We start from the raw sequence: 22,494 nt of genomic DNA on the forward strand, positions 1-22,494 counted from the left end.
AGTATTCAAATTACATCGTCTCGAATAATAGATATAATCTCGAATACATCGTCTCGAATAATAGATATAATCTCGAATACATCGTCTCGAATAATAGATATAATCTCGAATACATCGTCTCGAATAATATATAATATTGAATAGTACATCACTGGCTAGGTAGCTAATTAAAGATCGAATACTACAGAAGAATCTAGGACACTCGCGGTTCCTGTGGCGCGAGCGGTGGACACCCAAAGATAAGGAACTCTCACAGGATCATAGCTGAAGTGAGATCCCTGAAGAAACTGCCAGGTATTGGAGAACCTGTCGCCCTCTAACGCAACCATGTAGCGATGGTCGTGCTTGTCCTCCTCCCTGACACGGCGACGTACCACCTCCGGCGGGGCCGGCTCCCTCCGCACCGAAACTGGCCCACGCGAACGCCACCAAACGAGATCAGGGTCGACGACGGGACCCGGGGCCGGGTTCCTCATCAAGCGGCGCGCCCCTCCAGGCAGCACCTCCCAGTGCCAGCCCGGCGGAGCCCAGTCCCGGACATGGGTCAGTCGGACGTCGTCGCGGACGGGTCGACGGCGAGGATGCGGGCCGGGCATCATCGAGAACAAATACTAGCTATATGCCCGCAAAAAGTAACATTTTTTTAATGATTGGATTTTGATAACTAAAATTTCTAACATTTCTATATAACACTAATTATGCTATCATTGCATATGTCAAAATTCTATATGTTATTTCATACTAATTAAGCATCTAACACTAAAAACAGAAAACACAACTTTTATACATCCATTAAAAAACTGAAAAACAACATTATATAAAAAATTTCCATACTAATTAAACACTAATTATATCCATCTAACATGCATTCATACATATATACTAGTGAAAAAATAATAATCTAAAAAATCTAAACTAATTAAACATACAAAATACGTATATACTAATATATACATGCATTAATTCATACATATGTACGTGTGTGTGTGTGGTGTGTTCATCATGTGTGTGTGTGTATGGGCTCGGGGAGGGGCGGCGCCCATGGTGGCCGCCGGGGGCGAGGGAGAGGGGTTAGAGGGGGAGAGCTCACAGCGGGGCGATGGCGACGGCGAGGCGACGGCCGGGGGCGGCGACGGGCCGGGGCGTGACGGGGGCGGCGACGCGGACGGCGCGACGGGGATGGGCCCGGGGCGGCGACGGAGACGGGGGCGGCGACGGGGACGGGGGCGGCGACGGCGACGGCGTCGATCGATCGGGGCGCGCGTGCGGTGCTTCAATGGGGAAACAGAGGAAGAAACAGAGGGAGAATGAAATTTTCGTAAGTGTTGTATATATAGAAGGCACCTTTAGTACCGGTTGGAGCCACCAACCGGTACTAAAGGCCTATTTTGGCCAGGCCAAGCGGCGGGAACCGCACCCCCTTTAGTATCGGTTGGTGGCTCCAACCGGTACTAAAGGCCCCCCTTTAGTACCGGTTGGTGCCACGAACCGGTACTAAAGGGGGTGCGCTGGCGCAGGTGCGGTGCGCAAGTTTAGTCCCACCTCGCTAGCCGAGGGGCGACCGCACTGGTTTATAAACCCCCGTGCGGTAGCTCTCTCGAGCTCCTCTCCAAAGCAGGCCTACTGGGCCTACATGTTTTGTGCTGCCCTGTTGGCCTACTGGGCCTTTGCGGGCCTGCATCCTGGCCCAACAACAGGTTGGGTTTCTAGTCGTATGCAGGCCGCTCTGGCCTAGTAGGCGGGCTTTTTTATTTTTTTGCTTTATTTATTTTTGAGTTGTTTTTTTTTGTGTATTTAGAGTTTCTTTGTGAATATTTTTGCTTTAGGTACAAAAAATTACAAACTTTCTGTTAGTGCCCATAGTTTTCAAATTTGAATAGTTTAAATTTTGAATTATTTGAAATTAGTGTGAATCACTAGTTTGTGAATAACTTAACTTTAAAAATCAGTAAAGGCATGAAAGAATTTGTTTGCACATAAAATTTCTTCGCGTTTCAAATGCCAAAACACATAATTAACTACCCTAACTATTACAGAGATTCCCTTCTCGGTGTGAAACACAGAAGAAAGTGATGATAGTGAAGCCGATCACATCCCAGATCTTTGGGTGTGAAACTTTTTCTTCGCGTGTGTCCCTTTGTGCCGTAACCATGGAAAATCTTCATCATTTAACGGGATGCTCGGGTCAATATTCACTGTGAATGGAGCAATTTCATCAAACTTTTCATAATCTTCTGACTTGTCTGTCTTGTCATCCACTCCCACGATGTTTCTCTTCCCAGAAAGAACTATGTGCCGCTTTGGCTCATCGTACGATGCATTCGCTTCCTTATCTTTTCTTTTTCTTGGCTTGGTAGACATGTCCTTCACATAGAAAACCTGTGCCACATCATTGGCTAGGACGAATGGTTCGTCTGCATACGCAAGATTGTTGAGATCCACTGTTGTCATTCCGTACTGCGGGTCTTCCGTTACCCCGCCTCGTGTCATATTGACCCATTTGCACCGAAACAAAGGGACCTTCAAACCACGTCGATAGTCAAGTTCCCATATGTCCTGTATATAACCATAATATGTTTCCTTTCCCGTCTTGGTTTCTGCATCAAAGCGGACACCACTGTTTTGGTTGGTGCTCTTCTTATCTTGGGCGATCGTGTAAAATGTATTACCATTTATCTCATACCCTTTGAAAGTCATTATATTCGAAGATGGTAACTGGGACAGCAAGTACAGGTCATCTTCAATAGAGCTGTCATGCATGGTACGTGTCTGCAACCAGCTGGCGAAACTCCTGGTTTGTTCATGTGTAATCCAGTCATCAGACCGCTCCGGGTGCTTGGAGCGTAGAAAATTCTTGTGTTCATCCATATACGGAGCCACCAAGGCGGAATTCTGTAGAACTGTGTAGTGTGCTTCAGTGAGAGAATGTCCGTCCATACATATTATTTGTTCCCCTCCTAGCGTGCCTTTTCCATCCAGTCTGCCCTTATGCCGCGATTCAGGAACACCAATCGGCTTAAGGTCAGGAATAAAGTCCATCCAAAACTCAATGACCTCCTCATTTTGACGGACCTTGGAGATGCTTCCTTCTGGCCTAGCATGGTTATGAACATATTTCTTTAAGACTCCCATGAACCTCTCAAAGGGGAAAATATTGTGTAGAAATACAGGACCCAAAACGTTAATCTCTTCGCATAGGTGAACTAGGACGTGTGTCATGATGTTGAAGAAGGATGGTGGGAACACCAACTCGAAACTGACAAGACATTGCACCAAATCATTCTCTAACCTTGGTATGATTTCGGGATCGATTACCTTCTGAGAGATTGCATTGAGAAATGCACATAGCTTCACAATGGCTAATCGAACGTTTTCCGGTAGAAGCCCCCTCAATGCAACCGGAAGCAGTTGCGTCATAATCACGTGGCAGTCATGAGACTTTAGGTTCTGGAACTTTTCTCTGCCATGTTTATTATTCCCTTTATATTCAACGAGAAGCCAGACGGTACCTTAATACTGAGCAGGCATTCAAAGAAGATTTCCTTCTCTTCTTTGGTAAGAGCGTAGCTTGCATGACCCTGATGTATGACGTCTTTTCCGTGCATACATTGCTGGTCCTCTCGTGCCTCAGGTGTATCTTTTGTCTTCCCATACACACCCAAGAAGCCAAGCAGGGTCACACAAAGATTCTTCGTCACGTGCATCACGTCGATTGCAGAGCGGACCTCTAGGTCTTTCCAATAGGGCAGGTCCCAAAATATATATTTCTTCTTCCACATGGGTGCGCGTCCGTCGGCGTCATTCAGAACAGGTTGTCCACCAAGACCCTTTCCAAAGACCACCTTCAAATCCTTGACCATATCATGTACATCAGCACCAGTACGGTGGCGAGGCTTCGTCCGATGATCCGCCTCACCTTTGAAATGCTTGCCTTTCTTTCTTACGGGATGCCTGCTTGGAAGAAATCGACGATGTCCCAGGTACACATTCTTCTTACAATTAGCCAAATATATACTGTCAGTATCGTCCAAACAGTGCATGCTTGCGCGGTATCCCTTGTTTGTCTGTCCTAAAAGGTTACTAAGAGCAGGCCAATCATTGATAGTCATGAACAGCAACGCCTTTAGGTCAAATTCTTCCCCCATGTGCTCATCCCACGCACGTACACCTGTTCCATTCCACAGTTGTAAGAGTTCTTCAACTAATGGCCTTAGGTACACATCAATGTCGTTGCCGGGTTGCTTAGGGCCTTGGATGAGCACTGGTATCATAATGAACTTCCGCTTCATGCACAACCAAGGAGGAAAGTTATACAAACATAGAGTCACAGGCCAGGTGCTATGGTTGCTGCTCTGCTCCCCAAAAGGATTAATGCCATCTGCGCTTAGACCAAACCATATGCTCCTTGCGTCATCTGCAAACTCCTTCCCGTACTTTCTTTCGATTTTTCTCCACTGCGACCCGTCAGCGGGTACTCTCAACTTTCCGTCTTTCTTACGGTCTTCTCTGTGCCATTGCATCGCCTTGGCATGCTCTTTGTTTTGGAACAAACGTTTCAACCGTGGTATTATAGGAGCATACCACATCACCTTGGCAGGAATCTTCTTCCTGGGGCGCTCGCCCTCGACATCACCAGGGTCATCGCGGCTGATGTTATAGCGCAATGCACCACATACCGGGCAAGCGTTCAAATCCTCGTACTCACCGCGGTAGAGGATGCAATCATTAGGGCATGCATGTATCTTCTGCACCTCTAACCCTAGAGGGCAGACAGCCTTCTTTGCTTCGTATGTACTCTCGGGCAATTCGTTGTCCTTTGGAAGCATATCCTTTATCATTACCAGCAACTTTCCAAATCCCTTGTCAGATACACCATTCTCTGCCTTCCATTGCAGCAATTCCAGTGTGGTGCCCAGCTTTTTCTTGTCACCTACGCAATTCGGGTACAACAATTTTTTGTGATCCTCTAACATGAGCTGCAACTTCTTCTTCTCCAAATCACTTGCATAGTTTCTCTTTGCATCGGCAATGGCCTGACCTAGATCATCAACGGGCTCATCTGATGCCTCTTCTTCAGCTTCTTCCCGCATTGCCGGCTCAGCTTCTTCCCGCATTACCGGCTCAGCTTCTTCCCCCATTGTTGTATCATCGTATTCAGGGAACCCATGGCCAGGATAGCTGTCGTCGTCCTCTTCTTCTTCATTGTCTTCCATCATAACCCCTCTTTCTCCGTGCTTGGTCCAAACATTATAGTGGGGCATGAAACCGGACTTAAACAGGTGGACGTGAATGGTTCTTGACGTAGAGTAATTGTGACCATTCTTACAGCCAGCACATGGACAAGGCATAAAACCATCCGCCCGCTTGTTTGCCTCAGCCGCAAGCAGAAAAGTATGCACGCCCTCAACGAACTGGGGAGAGCATCGGTCATCGTACATCCATTGCTGGCTCATCTTCATTACACAACACCGAATAGACCAAATTAATACAAGTTCATACAACAGCTAAATGCAACAAACAAATAACTCTCTAGCTAAAGCATTTAAATGCAACAACAAATGCGATCAAGATCGCAACTAAGGTAACAATGGATCCAACAGCATAATGATACCAAGCCTCACTATCGATGGCATATTTTCTAATCTTTCTAAATCTTCAAGCGCATTTTCTCCATCTTGATCTTGTGATCATCGACGACATCGGCAACATGCAACTCCAATTCCATCTTCTCCCCCTCAATTCTTTTCAATTTTTCTTTCAAGTACTCTTTTTCTCTTTCAACTAAATTTAACCTCTCGACAATAGGGTCGGTTGGAATTTCCGGTTCACATACCTCCTAGAAAAAATTTCTATGTCAACTTGATGGGCATAATTTGTCATAAACACGAAATGCAACTAGTTTTAAAAGAGAATATATATACCACATCCGAATCATAACAAGGACGAGGGCCGACGGGGACGGATATCAAAACCATGGCACTATATGTACAACAAACAACGTACGGGTAAGATAATTATACGAGTAACTATATATCCAAATCACACAAACATCAATTTTTATATAAAATTTCATGAACAAGAGGCTCACCACAAGGTGGTGCCGGCGACGGGACGGTGCGGGCGATCGACGGTGGTTACGACGAAGATTTAGAAGGCACTAAGTAAACCACACCTACATATGCAAACTAAGTGTTATTTTTGACCTCAAATTGCATATAAATCAAATACTAGCACATATATATATATATATCCTCCCAAATTACTAAACTCACAAATTAATCACTATATAAAGCATTGCAAGAGTTAATCTAGCAATGAGAGATGAAAGGACAAAGTTGCTAACCTTTGTGATCATTTGAATGGATGGGGGCCTTCAAATCTTGACAATTTTTGGGCAAAATGTGTGATGAGCTCGAGAGGAAGAGGGGAAGAACAGAGAGAGGAGAGGGGAAAGGGGAAGAACAGAGCGAGCTCGGGTGGACGAAGGGTTTATGTAGGATGACCTTTAGTACCGGTTCGTGCCAAGAACCGGTACTAAAGGGGCTGGAGGGGCCCCAGTCTGACAACATCCTGCCACCACTCTCATTAGTACCAGTTCGTGGCACGAACCGGTGCTAAAGGTTCACCACGAACCGGTACTAATGAAAGCGGCCCGGCTAGCCGTTGGAACCGGCACTAATGTATACATTAATGCCGGCTCAAATACAAACCGGCACTAATGTGCTTCACGTTTGACCCTTTTTCTACTAGTGACAAGTAGGGCTAAGAAAAGATAAATTTTCAGCACATTCATCTAGCTCTTCTTGCAACAATTTGGTTTCTAAGTACTTATGCCTCTTGCAATATCTATCTTTCCTATTTTGTGTGTACTTACAAACCCAATGCACTCCACAAAAATTGACATGTTTATAGGAGGCATTTTCATCATAACTAGTGCAATCATCATTAGTACTATGGATATTTAAGGAGTTCATACTAACAACATTGCAATCATGCTCATCATTCAAAGTTTTAGTGCCAAACATTTTAATGCATTCTTCTTCTAACACTTTGGCACAATTTTCCTTTCCATCATACTCACGAAAGATATTAAAAAGATGAAGCGTATGAGACAAACTCAATTCCATTTTTTTGTAGTTTTCTTTTATAAACTAGACTAGTGCTAAAACAAGAAACAAAAAGATTCGATTGCAAGATCTAAAGATATACCTTCACTTACCTAGCCTCCCCGGCAACGGCGCCAGAAACTGCTTGATGTCTACTACGCAACCTTCTTCTTGTAGACGTTGTTGGGCCTCCAAGTGCAGAGGTTTGTAGGATAGTAGCAAATTTCCCTCAAGTGGATGACCTAAGGTTTATCAATCCGTGGGAGGCGTAGGTTTAAGATGGTCTCTCTCAAACAACCCTGCAACCAAATAACAGAGAGTCTCTTGTGTCCCCAACACACCCAATACAATGGTAAATTGTATAGGTGCACTAGTTCGGCGAAGAGATGGTGATACAAGTGCAATTAATATGGATGGTAGATATAGGTTTTTGTAATCTGAAAATATAAAAACAGCAAGGTAACAAGCGGTAAAGTGAACGTAAACGGTATTGCAATGCTAGGAAACAAGGCCTAGGGTTCATACTTTCACTAGTGCAAGTTCTCTCAACAATAATAACATAATTGGATCATATAACTATCCCTCAACATGCAACAAAGAGTCACTCCAAAGTCACTAATAGCGGAGAACAAACGAAGAGATTATGGTGGGTACGAAACCACCTCAAAGTTATTCTTTCCAATCAATCCGTTGGACTATTCCTATAAGTGTCACAAACAGCCCTAGAGTTCGTACTAGAATAACACCTTGAGACACAAATCAACCAAAACCCTAATGTCACCTAGATACTCCAATGTCACCTCAAGTATCCGTGGGTATGATTATACGATATGCATCACACAATCTCAATTCATCTACTCAAACCAACACATAGAACCTCAAAGAGCGCCCAAAGTTTCTACCGGAGAATCACGACGAAAACGTGTGCCAACCCCTATGCATAGGTTCATGGGTGCAACCCGCAAGTTGATCACCAAAACATACATCAAGTGAATCACGTGATATCCCATTGTCACCACAGATACGCACGACAAGACATACATCAAGTGTTCTCAAATCTTTAAAGACTCAATCCGATAAGACTACTTCAAAGGGAAAACTCAATCCACTACAAGAGAGAAGAGGGGGAGAAGAAACATAAGATCCAACTATAATAGCAAAGCTCGCGATACATCAAGATTGTGCCAAATCAAGAACACGAGAGAGAGAGAGGGAGATCAAACACATAGCTACTGGTACATACCCTCAGCCCCGAGGGTGAACTACTCCCTCCTCGTCATGGAGAGCGCTGGGATGATGAAGATGGCCACCAGTGAGGGTTCCCCCTCCGGTAGGGTGCCGGAACAGGGTCCCGATTAGTTTTTGGTGGCTACAGAGGCTTGCGGCGGCGGAACTCCCGATATATTCTCTGTTCTGGAAGTTTTAGGGTACGTAGGTATATATGGGTGCAGGAAGTACGTCGGTGGAGCTTCGGGGGGGCCACGAGGCAGGGGGCGCGCCCCCCACCCTCGTGAGCACCTCCCTTTGCTCCTGACGTGGGGTCCAAGTCCATCCGGTAGGTTTCCTTCCAAAAATAACTTCTCCAGTTGATTTCGTTCTGTTTCGACTCCGTTTGATATTCCTTTTCTTCGAAACACTGAAATAGGCAAAAAAATAGCAAATCTGGGCTGGGCCTCCGGTTAATAGGTTAGTCCCAAAAATAATATAAAAGTGGATAATAAAGCCCAATATTGCCCAAAACAGTAGATAATATAGCATGGAGCAATCAAAAATTATAGATACGTTGGAGACGTAGCACCCCTCCCCTCTCTTTTGGACCGACTCTCGTGGAGGACTTAAAAAGGAAAAGAAAACAAGAGTTAGGACTTTGAGTCGTATTGGACTGGAGCAAGGCCTAATTTAACGCACCAGTGGGCCGGGTGAAGGCCCAATGAAGAGATCATGTGAGCTGGTTGGTGACACAGACCGAACGCAAGGAAATCAAGCATGGCGTTTTCCTTTTTTAGCCTATACTAGCAAAAGTGACCGTGCGTTGCAACGGGAGAAACAAATTATCACCGCTAGCGCCCCCATCCATGTTGCCTCTTCTTTTCTTTGTCATCATTGTGGTTCACGATGTCCACTACACGCCGAACGTTCCACCTAAACTTGGAACCAATAAAGAATTGCATTGCCTGCATGGACAGATAAGCAAACGGTCGTGTTTGAGACCCCGGTCAAATTCACATAATCTAATGCTTGCGCCTTGTGTTTGTGTGATCCGGATTTTACATCGTGGTAGTTTAGTACCAGTCCGTGAAGGACACAAACAACCACCAAATTCAACTTTAGTTGAAAACGATCAACACCTTTTTTGCGGATAACACGATCAGCACCAAAACAGTGGATGTTGCGAGTTTGATTAGCAAAAAAAACTATTTTTGCCTCATCTCCTAAACGGGGTGGTGGGTTTGATTTGTTGGGCTGGGTCGCACGGACACGTTGGGAGGGCACTATTTTTTATTGGTGGAATGTTGCGCTGGTGAACGGGGTAGGGGCCAAGTGGTCTAGGACAAACGATTGGGAATAGTCTAGCTCAGTATGAAGAAACGCCATGGACATATGAAATGGGAGGACCAATAATATTAACCTCCATTTATGTAAAAAATAGTATATATATGCCCGTGAGTTATAATGCTATAAACAATTAACATAAATTTAGTGAGGATTGTATGCCCAAACATAATGTTCAATGTGTTACAAATTTGGTGCAAGCTTAGTAAGGATTACAAGTGCAAGAAAAAAATGTCAGGTTGTCTGTTTCACCGAAAGAAAAAATGGCTTGAATTAGTGAGGATCATGTAGGAAAAAGAATGGCACTTTATCTTTATTCGTAAGATAAGATATGAATGAGGGCCCATGTCCTTCAAAAAATCTGTAATTACCGTATGTTTACTTCCCCTCTCTTTCCTTTCTCTTTCCTTCTTTATTTCTCATGCAATTAGTGTCTGTTTTATTTCTTTTTCTTTTCTTATATCATCCATGTGACGAATCCCATTTGTCAGCCTATTAATTACTCCTGCGATTAATATGGCGTCCACAATAATTACCGTCTATTGCCTCCTTTCTCTTTCCTTTCTCCTTCCTTCTTTATTTCTCATGAAATGTCTATATGCCCGTGAGTTACAACGGTAGAAACAATTGACATAAATTTAGTGAGGACTGTATGTGCAAACATAATGTTCAATGTGTTATAAACTTGGTGCAAGCTTAGTAAGGATTATAAGTGCAAGGAAAAAATGCCAGGTTGTTTGTTGCAATGAAAGAAAAAAAATGGCTTGAATTAGTGAGGATCATGTAGGAAAAGAATGGCACTTCATCTTTATTCGTAAGATAAGATATGAATGAGAGCCCACGTCCATTAAAAATTTGTAATTATCGTATATTTACTTCCCTCTCTTTTCTTTCTCCTTCCTTCTTTATTTCTCATGCAATTAGTGTCTCTTTTATTTCTTTTTCTTTCCTTATATCATCCATGTGACGAATCCCATTTGTCGGCCTATTAATTACTCCTGCAATTAATATGGTGTCCACAATAATTACCGTCTATTCCTTCCTTTCTCTTTCTTTTCTCCTTCCTTCTTTATTTCTCATGCAATGTCTATATGTCCGTGAGTTACAATGGTAGAAACAATTGACATAAATTTAGTGAGGACTGTATGGGCAAACATAATGTTCAATGTGTTATGAACTTGGTGCAAGCTTAGTAAGGATTATAAGTGCAAGGAAAAAATGACAGGTTGTCTGTTGCAACGAAAGAAAAAAATGGCTTGAATTAGTGAGGATCATGTAGGAAAAGAATGTCACTTCATCTTTATTCGTAAGATAAGATATGAATGAGGGCCCACGCCCTTTAAAAATTTGTAATTATCGTATATTTACTTCCCCTCTTTTTCCTTTCTCCTTCCTTCTTTATTTCTCATGCAATTAGTGTCTATTATATTTGTTTGCTTTTTTTATTTCTCATATGCAATGTCTATTTCCCTCCTCTCTCTCCTATTGCTTTGCCCAGCATTTGTTCCGATAAGGACAAATCTTATTCATGCCATATTCTTTGCTTAATTTCTGAAGCAGCTCCTTGATGCTTGACAACCTAAGAACGTATATAAACTGGTAAAAATTTATGTAAAATAGCAAGGTGGGACTATTTATGAAAAACAGTCTCCAGCCTACTCCCCTTGTCCGTCCACTGGGCCGCAGCAGTCCGACTGGCCCAGCGCGCCCGTGCTCATTGCCTCAGCCCGTCTACGCCTCATCTTATATTCTTAAAAGGGCAGACGACAATATTAGTACACTCATGGGCCTAGGTGGATTGGTCTGCTATGTTGTAGTACACCTGGTAGACCAGGGATCAAATCCCAGCGCCCACCACTTTCTTCCCCCTTTTTCAATTTAATTCAAATACAAATTCAAACTGAAAGCGTAAAATCACGGGAAGAAGCGTATTGTGACAGTGAACCCGACAAAGTCAATCCGTGCTTTATTATTATTAAGATTAAAAAGAGATAATAAAACGAAACGTTTTTGGATTTACTAAAGTAGGACGGCGGTTTTAATTCCTAAAAAGCACATGGACCTTTGTGTAAAAAAAACGCGACGGTGAGCCCGATAAAATCAATATGTGCTTTATTATTATTATTAGGGAAAGAAAAAAGGAATTTTACATCCCTTGGAAAATTTGACAGACGTTCATTGATTCGGATCCAATGGTTAAATATTGAAAGATAACTGTTACACAGAACCTAAATAGTGGGCCAGGAACTGATTTTGAAAATTAGTCCGGGGATATTATGATGAAAAAAATGTATGTAAAGGTTGAAGTGCTATCCAGCGAGGGAAAGCTGATCACAAAGCTAAGAAAATCAGAGTTTAGACCAGATTAGCGAAAACGAAATCAGAGTGACTATATGGATAATTGCTAAATTAGCTCCCAAATCAAATCAAAATGCAGCGGTATGCTGTCCAACTATGAGCTTTAGGTGCACTTAGCCAACACCATTTCTCATTTTTATTTACTTCGCGTTTGGGGTTTTGTTAAAGTCAAAATTTGTCAAGTTTGACCAAAAATAGAGAAAAATATATAGCCATTAATTAAGGACTCTTGATTGTTGAGTAATGGTAGCATGCAGTTTCACAATTATTTTAGTTTTATAACAGCAGGAAAATGATGCTAAAATTGAGGTATTGGGTTCCTTGGATCCCTGTCTGCTGGTCTGGTTTATTTTAGTTTTATAACACCCACGTGCATGCAAGGAAGAAATGAGAAAGAAGTAGCTCAATATTAAACAAGTTGGTACCACCTCTTTTCCGGTTTATAGGGCTTAATTTGAAAATCTCACCAATCAAGGTAGATGGTGAATGGTAGAACAATTTTTGTAGTTTGCAAAACCACTCAATTAATGCGCTTGTTTTTCTAAAAATTATGTTTACCAATGCATTAATTGCAATGCATAAATCATAAAGTACATGCATTGGTCATTTTTCTCTTAATACTTGTATGCAATGATTTATTGCGCCTTGAAATCTGAACATGTGATGAAAAACAAGATAATCCCTATAAACCGAAAAGGAGAGAGTAGTACAAGAAAACATCATTAACTTTTGCCTCGATTATTGTTAGTGACCTTGTATAGATGCAAAATGTATTTTTCATAATGGCCTTGTATAAAGGAATGGAGGGAGTACTATTCTTGGTTTCCCACTCACCCAAGTTCAGTTCAAATAAAATGGCATGAATAGATCAAACACAAGGAAATAGATAATATGATCTGGCAAACATAGACAAAGTTCCACATGTGGCACATGCCTTCCTTCACTTATTTCGCTTCTAGCTCCTTTCTTAGACGAATTTTTCTAGGATCTAGAAGAATTTTTCTAGGACCCAGATGACCTTCACTTCAACTTGATCACCATCAAATTCTCTTTTTTGAGTCCTAATTCTACGGGGTAACTCTAGACTTTCTTCACTCCTAATTCTACGGCTGCAGTCTAGACAGAATTTCAAATTCTTGTCCTCTTCTTGGCTGTCACAGGTTGTGATTACTCTTAGGTCCACCTCTATGTGGAGTTTGTACTTGCTACGATCAGGCAATGCAATCATGTGTGGTCCCAGTGGAAGAATGCACGTGGAACCACAGGGCAGGGACAAGCTACTGCCTCGTTCAAAACTGAAGAGATTGACGCTTTTGCTCCCATAGTCAATGGCAATTGCCTTGACGCTACCATACACAGAGCGGCTTCTCAAACCGAAGTCTTTGAGGTTCAACCTGACCTCAACATAGGTCTCAACTGCTTCCGGAATCACCAAGTATGTGATCTCCAACTTGCGGCCAAGGCCTCCATAGATGGTTTGTGTGAATTCCTCAACTTCATCAGGCTCAGTAACATCCCAGCCTCGGCGGAAATGACCGCTCCAAGACCCCTCATCATCAGTAGAAGACCCCTCATCGTCTTCTGTGAAAACCAGGTCTTCTGTGAAAACCTCCAAGCAAAAGGCACCGTAAGCCTGTAGTATCCCACATGGTCCAGCAAGTACCAAATCCTTTCCTTCCTACACATGAAAGCATGAATGTGAAGGATTTTAATTTATTACAATATATAATGCATGTAAAGAGGCATAAAGCATGTAGTAGATATAACATACGGTAGCTAGTGTATACCTCTTGTACTTCCCCCTCGAGCGCCACATAGATGACAAAACTTTGGTACCAGTCATGGGCGTCCATACGGCTAATACGAAAGTTTGCACGAATGGCCAACACTTGCACCGCACGTAAAATTGACACCTCCGTCAAATCTTCATCATCGGAATGCTCCGAGGCAAATGAAGCATCATCCTCACCTCCGTCACCATCCTCACCTCCGTCACCATCCTCATTGGCAGTGTTAATAAACCATCCATGAAACTTCAGTTTGGTTCCATACATGTTCCAATCCCACACTTCACTCATCGGCTGATTGTTGTCACCCTCAAGCGAGGGGAAAAAAGAGATATTAGCAAATAGGATATGTCACTACAGAATGTCATCAACCACCACACAATTGGGACTGGCAATAGGCATATCTATAGTACAAACAACAATATGGACCGACCTTACCTGTTTTACTTCTACATTCCACAAACAGTGAACAGCAACAAAACTAATCACGCCACAAGCAACGTATTGTAGAGCAGGCTGCCCCCCACCCTGAAAAAAAAGATGAGATGAGCATATATAACAGGGCATTTTATTTTCAAGATAATATCAGGTGCAACTCAAGTAGCATAACTCACCTGTGTGGATTGAAACCAGTTCAGTATGATGATAATTACAGTGTATCGCAAAAATGCGTAATTAAAGAAACGGTTCTTGCTAGCTCTTGGCACAGCGATACAGAGGGCAAGTGCAACACATATACCTGGAACCAAAAAGCAGAAATCCATATTATGTGCTGAGTGATGCAGCAACTGCTCCAATATGCAGAATTTAATACAATAGTTAATCCAAGAGGAAGTTCAAACTTCAAAATAATTTGTTTTTCTTTGTGCATACTGTCTCGGCCCCTTGGGCCACAATTTTTTTTAATCATACCGGCAACAGCAAAAGAGTGGCATGGATCCCATATAGAGCAACCGAGCAAGTAAAACAGCCAAGCAAGCAGGGCGCATCTGAACAAGAATTGGAAACGTTCTAGTTTCAAATCTGCACTTTTCCCTAGTACTAATACTAAAGAATAAACAAAAGATAGAATGTTCTCTTAGATCAACAAGAATAAGAAAATGCTGATAAATACTATTTCGTCCTCATAGACCAACAAGAGAAAGAGCTGCAATGATGCAAAAAATTTACTGAGGTCTCACTATAAATACAGGTGATTATGCCAAATGAAGTTGACATGCACAAGTCATAGTGAAGCTGATGTTACTTTTATTCTATTACTAACCACATATCTATAATCATTGCAAGTTTCAGAAGAACAAACCGCAAATGTAATTTGGCACAAACAAAAGAACTTCTATTCTATTACTAACCAGATATTGCAGTGTCGGCAATGAAAAGCATGGAGGAAGCATCTTCGGGTGGGAACACGTGCTGTGCATAACAATGCAGATCAGATTAGTTGAACTATTAAACTAAAAACGAACCCACTGACAATATTATCACCAAAAGTTCACTAAAAAGATCTATGACATTTATTGGAGCATAAAAAATTTAGCTACCCTGACCATAACTGATGTGAACACCACCCAGAAAGTGCTGCTCATAATTCTTAGAAATACAAAATATAACTAATAAAAACAAACCTGGATACGGGAAGAAATTCCCAAAACATTGTTTGCTAAACAATGCTTCATAGCAGCACAGCACATGCAAACAAAAAATCCAGGGATTGAAGCCACAGCCCATGACTTGATGACGCCTACTGAAACTCATAAAATCAGATATGCATGAACTTAAACCATATTAAAAAATATTGGTAAATGTAGGCAGCTGGCATCAAACTAGTGTAAGGATGAACCCTTCATGACTTTGTCCTGCTGAGCTAAGATAAATCAAAAGACACCATAACATGAATAGTAATCAAGATCTAGTAAGTAATATCTCAACTTAACAAGGAAAATCTGTCCACAATGAAACAAGTCAACAACAAAGTATGGTTTCAGTTCCATGCCACTTAACTGTACACAATGAATAGTAATCAAAGGAAAGAAGTCAACAAGAAACTATTTCCATGCCATGTAACTGTTGATAAAATATTGAAATCTGCTTTAGCATTGATACTTCATATGCTACTTGCCGTGCAAACTTTTGAGAATTACTACAACATTCCACAATGAGGTGGACAAGACAGCGGTGAGGAGCCTACCAAAAAAATCAATTGCTAAAAGATCATTATGGAGTGTACAAGAGGTCAATCTAATATTTTTTAGTCACCACGTTTTTACTCCAGCCATAGTATCCTGAAGATAAAATCTGGTCTAGAATAGTTCTGAAAAAGACAGATGCATAATAACAAGCTCCGCACAATTGGACCCATCAAAATGAGTAGGAACATACTGTGGATACGTGGAGCATCCAAACGAAACTTGAACAGAGAGAACACTGGCAAAAGCATATCATGCATTTTGGATATCATCGTCTCCTGCATAATAGTAGATAAAATAAATAAATTTCATTTAATAGAAACGAATGAATTCAGGTGGCGTGGTTTTCTTAATAAAAAGACAAAATAAATCGTTCTGTTAGTGACTAATAAGATATGCCAAAGGAGACGTCGATGGGCGTGCCTAATCCGACCTCGCGGGGGCGGAGACGAGGAAAAGCGAATGTGAGGAGAGGGGGATCTGAGACGGCGAAGGGCCTAAACCCGACCTGGCGGCGGCGGGCGGAAAGACTATGGGGGCGGAGACAAGGAGGAAAAGCGAATGTGAGGAGAGGGAGATCTGAGACGGCGAAGGGCCTAACCCGACCTGGCGGCGGCGGGCGTTAAGACTATGGGGGCGGAGACAAGGAGGAAAAGCTAAGGTGAGGAGAGGGGGATCTGAGACGGGGAAGGGCCTAACCCGACCTGGCGGCGGCGGGCGGAAAGACTATGTGGATCGGCGGAGTTGATACGGCAGGACGCCGACTTCGAGTTTCCCTGCTCGAGGTACCGATGAGGACCGGAGGGCGAAACAGCAGAGACAAAAAAAAGTACGAGGAGAAGCACTTACCAGACGGCGACGAGCCCGACGCCGGAAGGCAAACAGCTGCGGGCGGCAGAGAGGAGAGCAAACCCTAGCGGCCGCGGAGAGGACTAGAGGAGAGCAAACCCTAGCGGGAGATCGTCTAACTTTTATATCGCCACAACTAATGTCTCAGTTGGTCACGTTTCGGGTTTTATTTTCGTCTCACCTTACTCGGGTTTTTTGTACCCACCCCACCCCACCCCACCCCACGCACGCAGCGAAAAAACACCCCGCAAAAAACCGCTCCTATCGATCCGTCGAGGACACAGAGCCGCCGTCCTCTCGTGCGATCTCGCTGCCGTCGCCCTCCGATCCGCTCCTCCTCGTTTCCCGAGGATACGCAGCTGGATCCGCCGATGCCGATCCAGGCAGACGCGGCCGTCGTGGATCACGAGGACACCGCCACCACCGGTGCCTCGGATACGTCGCCCGTTGCGGATCAGGATCCCCAGGACGCCGACGCCACCGCGGATCCACTGCCACGCACAGCTCGGGCCCGAGCCGCGATGGGCTCAGCTGTGGCCGCTGCTGCGTGCGCCCTTCGTCTCCAGGCTCGGCGAGCCCCGCCGCCAGCCACCCCCAACCCACACGGAGTGGGCCGCCTCGATGCACGCCTACTACGCGGCCGCCGCCTCCGCCGCCGGGATCCCCTATGCCGCGTGGCCGCTGCCGCCGCAGGCCCAGGTACGCGATGCGATCCTCCTCTCCTAGAGCCGCTCCGGAGCCGCAGACCCGCGGCGCGGCGCTAGTGGTGGCGTTGCCTTGTTGATGGCGGGCTTTGAGTTCTGATCAGTTTTCTTTCCTCTTTCGCGGCAGGGCGCAGCAGCACGGCCTGGTGGCGGCCGGGCCGGGGGCCGCGTATGGCGCGCCGGTGTCGTTCCTCATGTACCACCACCCTGCGGCGGCGTACTACGCGCACGCGCACGCCTCCATGGTCGCGGTAAATGCCGAGCTCCCCTCCCTCGTTTATATTCTAGCGCATTGGACCTGACCGTACGTTGTGCGTCCGTGTTGTGAAATTGTCTGCTGCATTCTGCTCTGTGCAGGGGGTGCCTTACATGGCCGGCGAGTCTGTCTCGGCGGCAGGGAAAGGGAAGAGGGTGGGGAAGACACGATGTGTCCCTTCTGGCGAGATCAATTTCAGCTCCGGGAGGTATGGCGTGGTTTCTGTGCTTGCATGTGTGCGGTGTGCTCTTGTTTGTCTGTTGGCCGGGTAGGCTGAACTGAAATCAACTGATATGGCTTGCACAGCGGCGATGCCGGGAGCCAGGGGTCATCGGAGAAGGGAGATACGGGCGCCAATCAGAAGGTGCCTCGTTTGGCATTGTCTGGATTATGCTTTTTCTAGCAATATTTGATTGTTAGTTTTGGTTGATCCACAATTTCACGTATGCTTATGTATTCTGTCCAGGGCTCATCATCATCCGCGAAGAGGAGGAAGTCCGGCGCTGCAAATACAGAAGATGGGTTATCAGTTATCACAAACCATAATTCCTGGATACAAGGTATGATGGGTTAGTTTGGAAAGACAATGACAGTACCCGTTACACTTGGTAAAAAGGAAGAAGTGGGCTTGGATTTGTGTCATTGTGTCGGTTCGCATCCTTGTGCGGGCACCATGAGAGTGCTGTAATGGAGTAGTTTGTCTATGTTGGTAGTATGTGAGAATGACAGTTGGCATTTTCAGGTGAGCCATCTCAGGCTGCCACAGTGCAGAATGCTGTAACCGAGCCGCCATTGGAAGACAAGGAGAGGTCTACATCCAAACTGTTGGTTTTGGCACCTGGGAGGGCGGCACTCACCAGTGCTGCACCGAACTTGAATATTGGGATGGATCCCTTGAGCGCTTCTCCATCCTCCATAGTACAGGGGGAGGTGAATGCCGCAGCTTCTTCCCAGAGTAACGCTTCACTGTCTCAGATGGTATAGTTTTCCGTTATGAATTCTTTTCTTCAAAGGAAGGTCTCTGTTTCTTCCAGACCTCCAGCCTCTGCACTGTCATGATTTTTGAGAGCGTGGTAAAATTGGTAATTGTCATGAATGAATAGTAGTTTTCCTCTCATTTTGGAAAATACAAATAGTGCATTTACTTGCAACTTGGTTTTACTTTAGCCCTCTTTTATAAAAATGTGGTGACAAATAGCATGTAAATGTTTTTCAGATTGCATCTTATATGATTATAACAACCATACTTTCCTGCACTTGTTTATTTCCCGGTGAGTGTGTGGCACACTGGCACTAGAAGTAGAGAAATGATAGTTATAAAATTTAGGTTCAACGTTATGGACGTTTGACTGTTAAGTTAGGTCCGCACAACGATCTCTCCGCATGAGAGTGCTCCAGATAGGTTATGCTGGACATAATGTCTGAAACAATCCCCATTTTTGTTGTTTCAGAAATTTAAAGCGATGGCTTCATAGGGAAGTATGCAATCACTAAAAGTTTTGGCCATCTGGGATCATCTCAGGCTTCCAGAATTTTAATTAGAATATACTTTCTACTGGTTCTTGAGCAATGCTGCCTAATATACTTGATTTGTTTTAACTGGACTTGATTACAGTAGGGATGTTTAGTCAAGTGTTCCTATGAGCTATTACCTGCATGTTGCTAAAATTATCTTCTGGGGAGAATATATTTGACATTCTGAACTCAGCTGAACAACGAAACATATCCAGTTTAGGCAAGTAAGACAACACTGTATCGATTTTCTAGGCCAGCAAATGAATTAACTTAAGATTATTTGATGGTATAAATTAAATTTCACCATTGAAACAGTATACTAATTGATCTCGATTTCTTCTTATGCTACCTAGCAAGAATGCGAAGAGCTAGCCCAGAAGGTAAGTGAGCTGACCGCAGCGAACGGCACGCTTAGATCAGAACTCGGCCAGCTTAAGGACTGCAAAACCATGGAAACAGAAAATAAACAGCTGATGGTGAATGCCTCACCCCTCTCTGGCCATGCCCTTGATGGAAAAGTTATTTTCATAACTCAAATTCTTCTGCTGACTGTAACCAATGGTTTTCTGATTAATGCGGGGTAAAATACTAAGTCACGATGATAAAATGCAGCAGTCAGAGGGCCCTAGCGTTGTGACTACCCTGAGCATCCAGGTCGAAGCACCCGAGCCGCATCCAGATCGAAGCCCGAGACGTAAATTTTATCCTACCATTAGTTTGTAACAGCCTTGGTCCAATATTATTATTCTTATTCCTCTCTGGTTTTAGACAAGAACAATAGAGAATCTTAATCCTTCTAATGTCACAGTCCCTGTAGTAGAGCACCTGCTGCCTCAAACTTCAGAGAAGATGTGCACGAATGGCTGTTTGGTCGCAGGTTACTCCAAGAAGAAGTAGCTAGAATGCCCATGTATTGGTGCATACAGATTGGCGATTGGGAGTTTTTTGAAGGTTAGAATTCCAGCATCTCGGCATCTTCATTATCCAATAGATTAGAAAAGGTCATAAGTTTTGACTGTGTGCCCGTTTGAAAATGTATAAGTGTGGATAAATTAATTACATAAATGCTGCAATGGTGCATTTGCTTTTAGATTCCTGTTGTTAACATGGTACAAAGAAGGTATGTGTGCATGCTTAAAAAATCTTAAGATTTGTGAATCTAGCTATTCAAGCATCCTTGAGTGATATATATTTCTCTGTACATTGAAATACAATTAAACAACAAGGAGCTTGTATCAGTGGTGTATACGCTCCAAAATTGCGGTGTCTACCTTCCCCAAATAACATAAAAAATAAGGTTGGGGGTTTTATGGTGTGGCCGCAAGCCCTTTCTCTCCGCTGCGTCGCTCTCTAGGGGTGGCTTGGGCGGAAACACTAACTGCCGTCACACGCCGCCCCCCTCTCCCTCCTCCCCCATCGCCGCCATCGGTGGGCAGAGCCCATTGGCGGCTGGTGGCGGCGGGATCTGGTTCGCGCACACTCGCGTTGGTTGGGAGTGACCCTCACGGTGGTGTGGCTCGTGGAGCTGCTCTTGACGGAATTTGGAGTTGGTGTAACGGCACACGGCAGGGATTCGCAGCGGAGAGGAGGTGCGCGGCTGGGGCTCGTGGAAGGAGAACGTCTTGGCGCGGTGGCTCCTCCTGGAGGCGACTGTGCGGGACAAGGCGGCAACATAGCGGCTAGGCCATGGCGGCGTGGTGGAGCTCGGCCAGGTGATGGAGGCGGAGGCGTGGGCTGGATGGTCCCGATCTGGGTCGCATGGCCATGGCACAGGCATCTGCTGGGAGTGGCCTGACGGCTGCGATGTGCGGTTCTGACGCCCCTTGGTCAGGCATGGAGTGAGCTCGGTATGCTCTAAGCCGTGGGGATGCTGGTAGATGGGTTATGTGCTTTTGCATGTGCAGGTCTTGGGTGGACCATGACATCTCGGTTACGGTGGCGAAGTGTTGCGGTGGTGGCGGAGTGGTCAACTTGGACGGTGTGGCCTCAATCCGGCGGCGGCGGAGTGGTCAACTTGATCAAGTTGAAATAAAATCATGATATTTCTCCTATTCAATTAATTTGCTCCTACACATCCCATGGTGTATGCATGTCTAGAAAGTAAGGATTTTTTTCATAATTTCATCAAACTCACTATTGAAAAAAACAGTGAATTGAATTTGAAGACGGAGGGAGAGACACCCCATGTTGATTATGAGAGAGAGAGAGGGGTTGAGGTAGAGAGAGAAACTTACTGTGGTGCTAAAGGGTGTCGGTTGGTCTATAAGAGGGTGGAGCACGGGTCGCAGGAATTTATATTTAACTAGCCAAGTAGAAGGGGAGTCTTAGTTTCTTTTACAATTTAGAAATGGTTGTTAGTTTATTCCTTCTCCTTAAATGGTTTGTTTGTTCCTTTTTACCAATCATCTACCATGGAATGTTATATATAAGTTTTTGTTTTTAGTCCAAAGCGATATTTCCTCCCATGTTTTTTAGACATATGCATACATGGTTGCGCATCGGAGGTTGGTGCAATATTAAAACCGGTTGATCATTCCTTTTTATGGATGAATTTTAGAAAAGCAGTCTTACAACATGCGGTGTATTTTCAGACTAAAACTTTGAATTGTAGGGGTAATCGACTCATCTGTTGATATGATTGGGAGGTGGCATGAACAAAGTAAAGCAGAAGAAAGCGAGCTTGGACGATGGGTGGCGGCATCAACCTACAATTGTTTTGTGTCGGTCAGAGCAGGGAAGGTGTTAGGCACGAACCAATCAACTAGGGCTTCTTGCTTTGACTCTCTTGCCGAACTAGGAGAAGTTAGCTCTTGCAATGCAATGATCAAGCTTTTAAGAAATTCTTGCATACATGTCTTTCAGTACTATTTTTTCATGGTTCATCTGTGTATGTCATTTTCATGATGTAGTGATTTTATAAAATAGTTACTTATTAGTTGTAACCATTGTTGTCAGATCAAGTTGGAAGCTTAATCTTCAGCAATGTCTCTTGTAGCTTTACTGTGATAGTAGAGAATAGGACAATGTGATATTGTCATCTACATGGTGAATGTTGCCACTAATATCTCTTTCGGTGTTGTCCAAATTCAAACTTCAGTTTGGAGGTAATGTGCTTGTGCACTGATATGACTTACATTTGAATACGAGCACTTTGGTTTTCAACTCTCAACTAGAGTTGCT

General features: G+C 44.0%; 2 protein-coding genes across 7 annotated transcripts; one reads left to right on the top strand and one right to left on the bottom strand.

Annotated features, from left to right (window-relative positions):
• Nucleotides 1-12,881: 12,881 nt before the first annotated feature.
• Nucleotides 12,882-16,986, bottom strand: LOC125519744. 5 transcript variants are annotated; one of them, XM_048684517.1, is made up of 9 exons: nt 16,840-16,968; nt 16,695-16,766; nt 16,184-16,268; nt 15,430-15,545; nt 15,157-15,217; nt 14,419-14,543; nt 14,243-14,332; nt 13,805-14,113; nt 12,882-13,695 (listed from the first exon to the last, which is right to left on the bottom strand). In XM_048684517.1, the coding sequence occupies exons 3-9, from the start codon at nt 16,260-16,262 to the stop codon at nt 13,006-13,008; spliced, it is 1,470 nt and encodes a 489-aa protein (XP_048540474.1). In that variant the 5' UTR covers nt 16,263-16,268; nt 16,695-16,766; nt 16,840-16,968; the 3' UTR covers nt 12,882-13,005. The 5 variants fall into 5 exon arrangements, with proteins under 5 accessions (XP_048540474.1, XP_048540459.1, XP_048540468.1 ...); XM_048684502.1 differs by having other exon boundaries at nt 15,430-15,548; XM_048684511.1 differs by lacking the exon at nt 16,695-16,766 and having other exon boundaries at nt 16,840-16,986.
• A 78-nt stretch (nt 16,987-17,064) lies between these two features.
• LOC125519730 (DNA-binding protein EMBP-1-like) lies at nt 17,065-22,376 on the top strand. 2 transcript variants are annotated; one of them, XM_048684477.1, is made up of 10 exons: nt 17,065-17,538; nt 17,671-17,794; nt 17,901-18,007; nt 18,106-18,163; nt 18,266-18,359; nt 18,542-18,777; nt 19,668-19,790; nt 19,927-20,008; nt 20,123-20,265; nt 21,926-22,376. In XM_048684477.1, the coding sequence occupies exons 1-9, from the start codon at nt 17,507-17,509 to the stop codon at nt 20,209-20,211; spliced, it is 945 nt and encodes a 314-aa protein (XP_048540434.1). In that variant the 5' UTR covers nt 17,065-17,506; the 3' UTR covers nt 20,212-20,265; nt 21,926-22,376. The 2 variants fall into 2 exon arrangements, with proteins under 2 accessions (XP_048540434.1, XP_048540442.1); XM_048684485.1 differs by lacking the exons at nt 19,668-19,790; nt 19,927-20,008; nt 20,123-20,265 and having other exon boundaries at nt 17,067-17,538.
• The last annotated feature ends 118 nt before the right edge of the window (nt 22,377-22,494 follow it).

The sequence above is a fragment of the Triticum urartu genome, chromosome 1 (assembly GCF_003073215.2).
Source record: "Triticum urartu cultivar G1812 chromosome 1, Tu2.1, whole genome shotgun sequence".
Taxonomy (NCBI): domain Eukaryota; kingdom Viridiplantae; phylum Streptophyta; class Magnoliopsida; order Poales; family Poaceae; genus Triticum; species Triticum urartu.

Bases quoted from the DNA above. Each gene is read 5' to 3' on its own strand.
- LOC125519744 (XM_048684494.1), bottom strand. From the start codon at position 16,262: ATGATATCCAAAATGCATGATATGCTTTTGCCAGTGTTCTCTCTGTTC. The intron at 14,544-15,156 runs GTTAGTAATAGA...TTTTGGTTCCAG, and splicing joins TGCCGACACTGCAATATCTG to GTATATGTGTTGCACTTGCC. The intron at 14,114-14,242 runs GTAAGGTCGGTC...CCCTCGCTTGAG, and splicing joins GGAATGTAGAAGTAAAACAG to GGTGACAACAATCAGCCGAT.
- LOC125519730 (XM_048684477.1), top strand. From the start codon at position 17,507: ATGCCGCGTGGCCGCTGCCGCCGCAGGCCCAG. The intron at 17,539-17,670 runs GTACGCGATGCG...CTTTCGCGGCAG, and splicing joins CGCTGCCGCCGCAGGCCCAG to GGCGCAGCAGCACGGCCTGG. The intron at 19,791-19,926 runs GTGAATGCCTCA...GATAAAATGCAG, and splicing joins CAGAAAATAAACAGCTGATG to CAGTCAGAGGGCCCTAGCGT.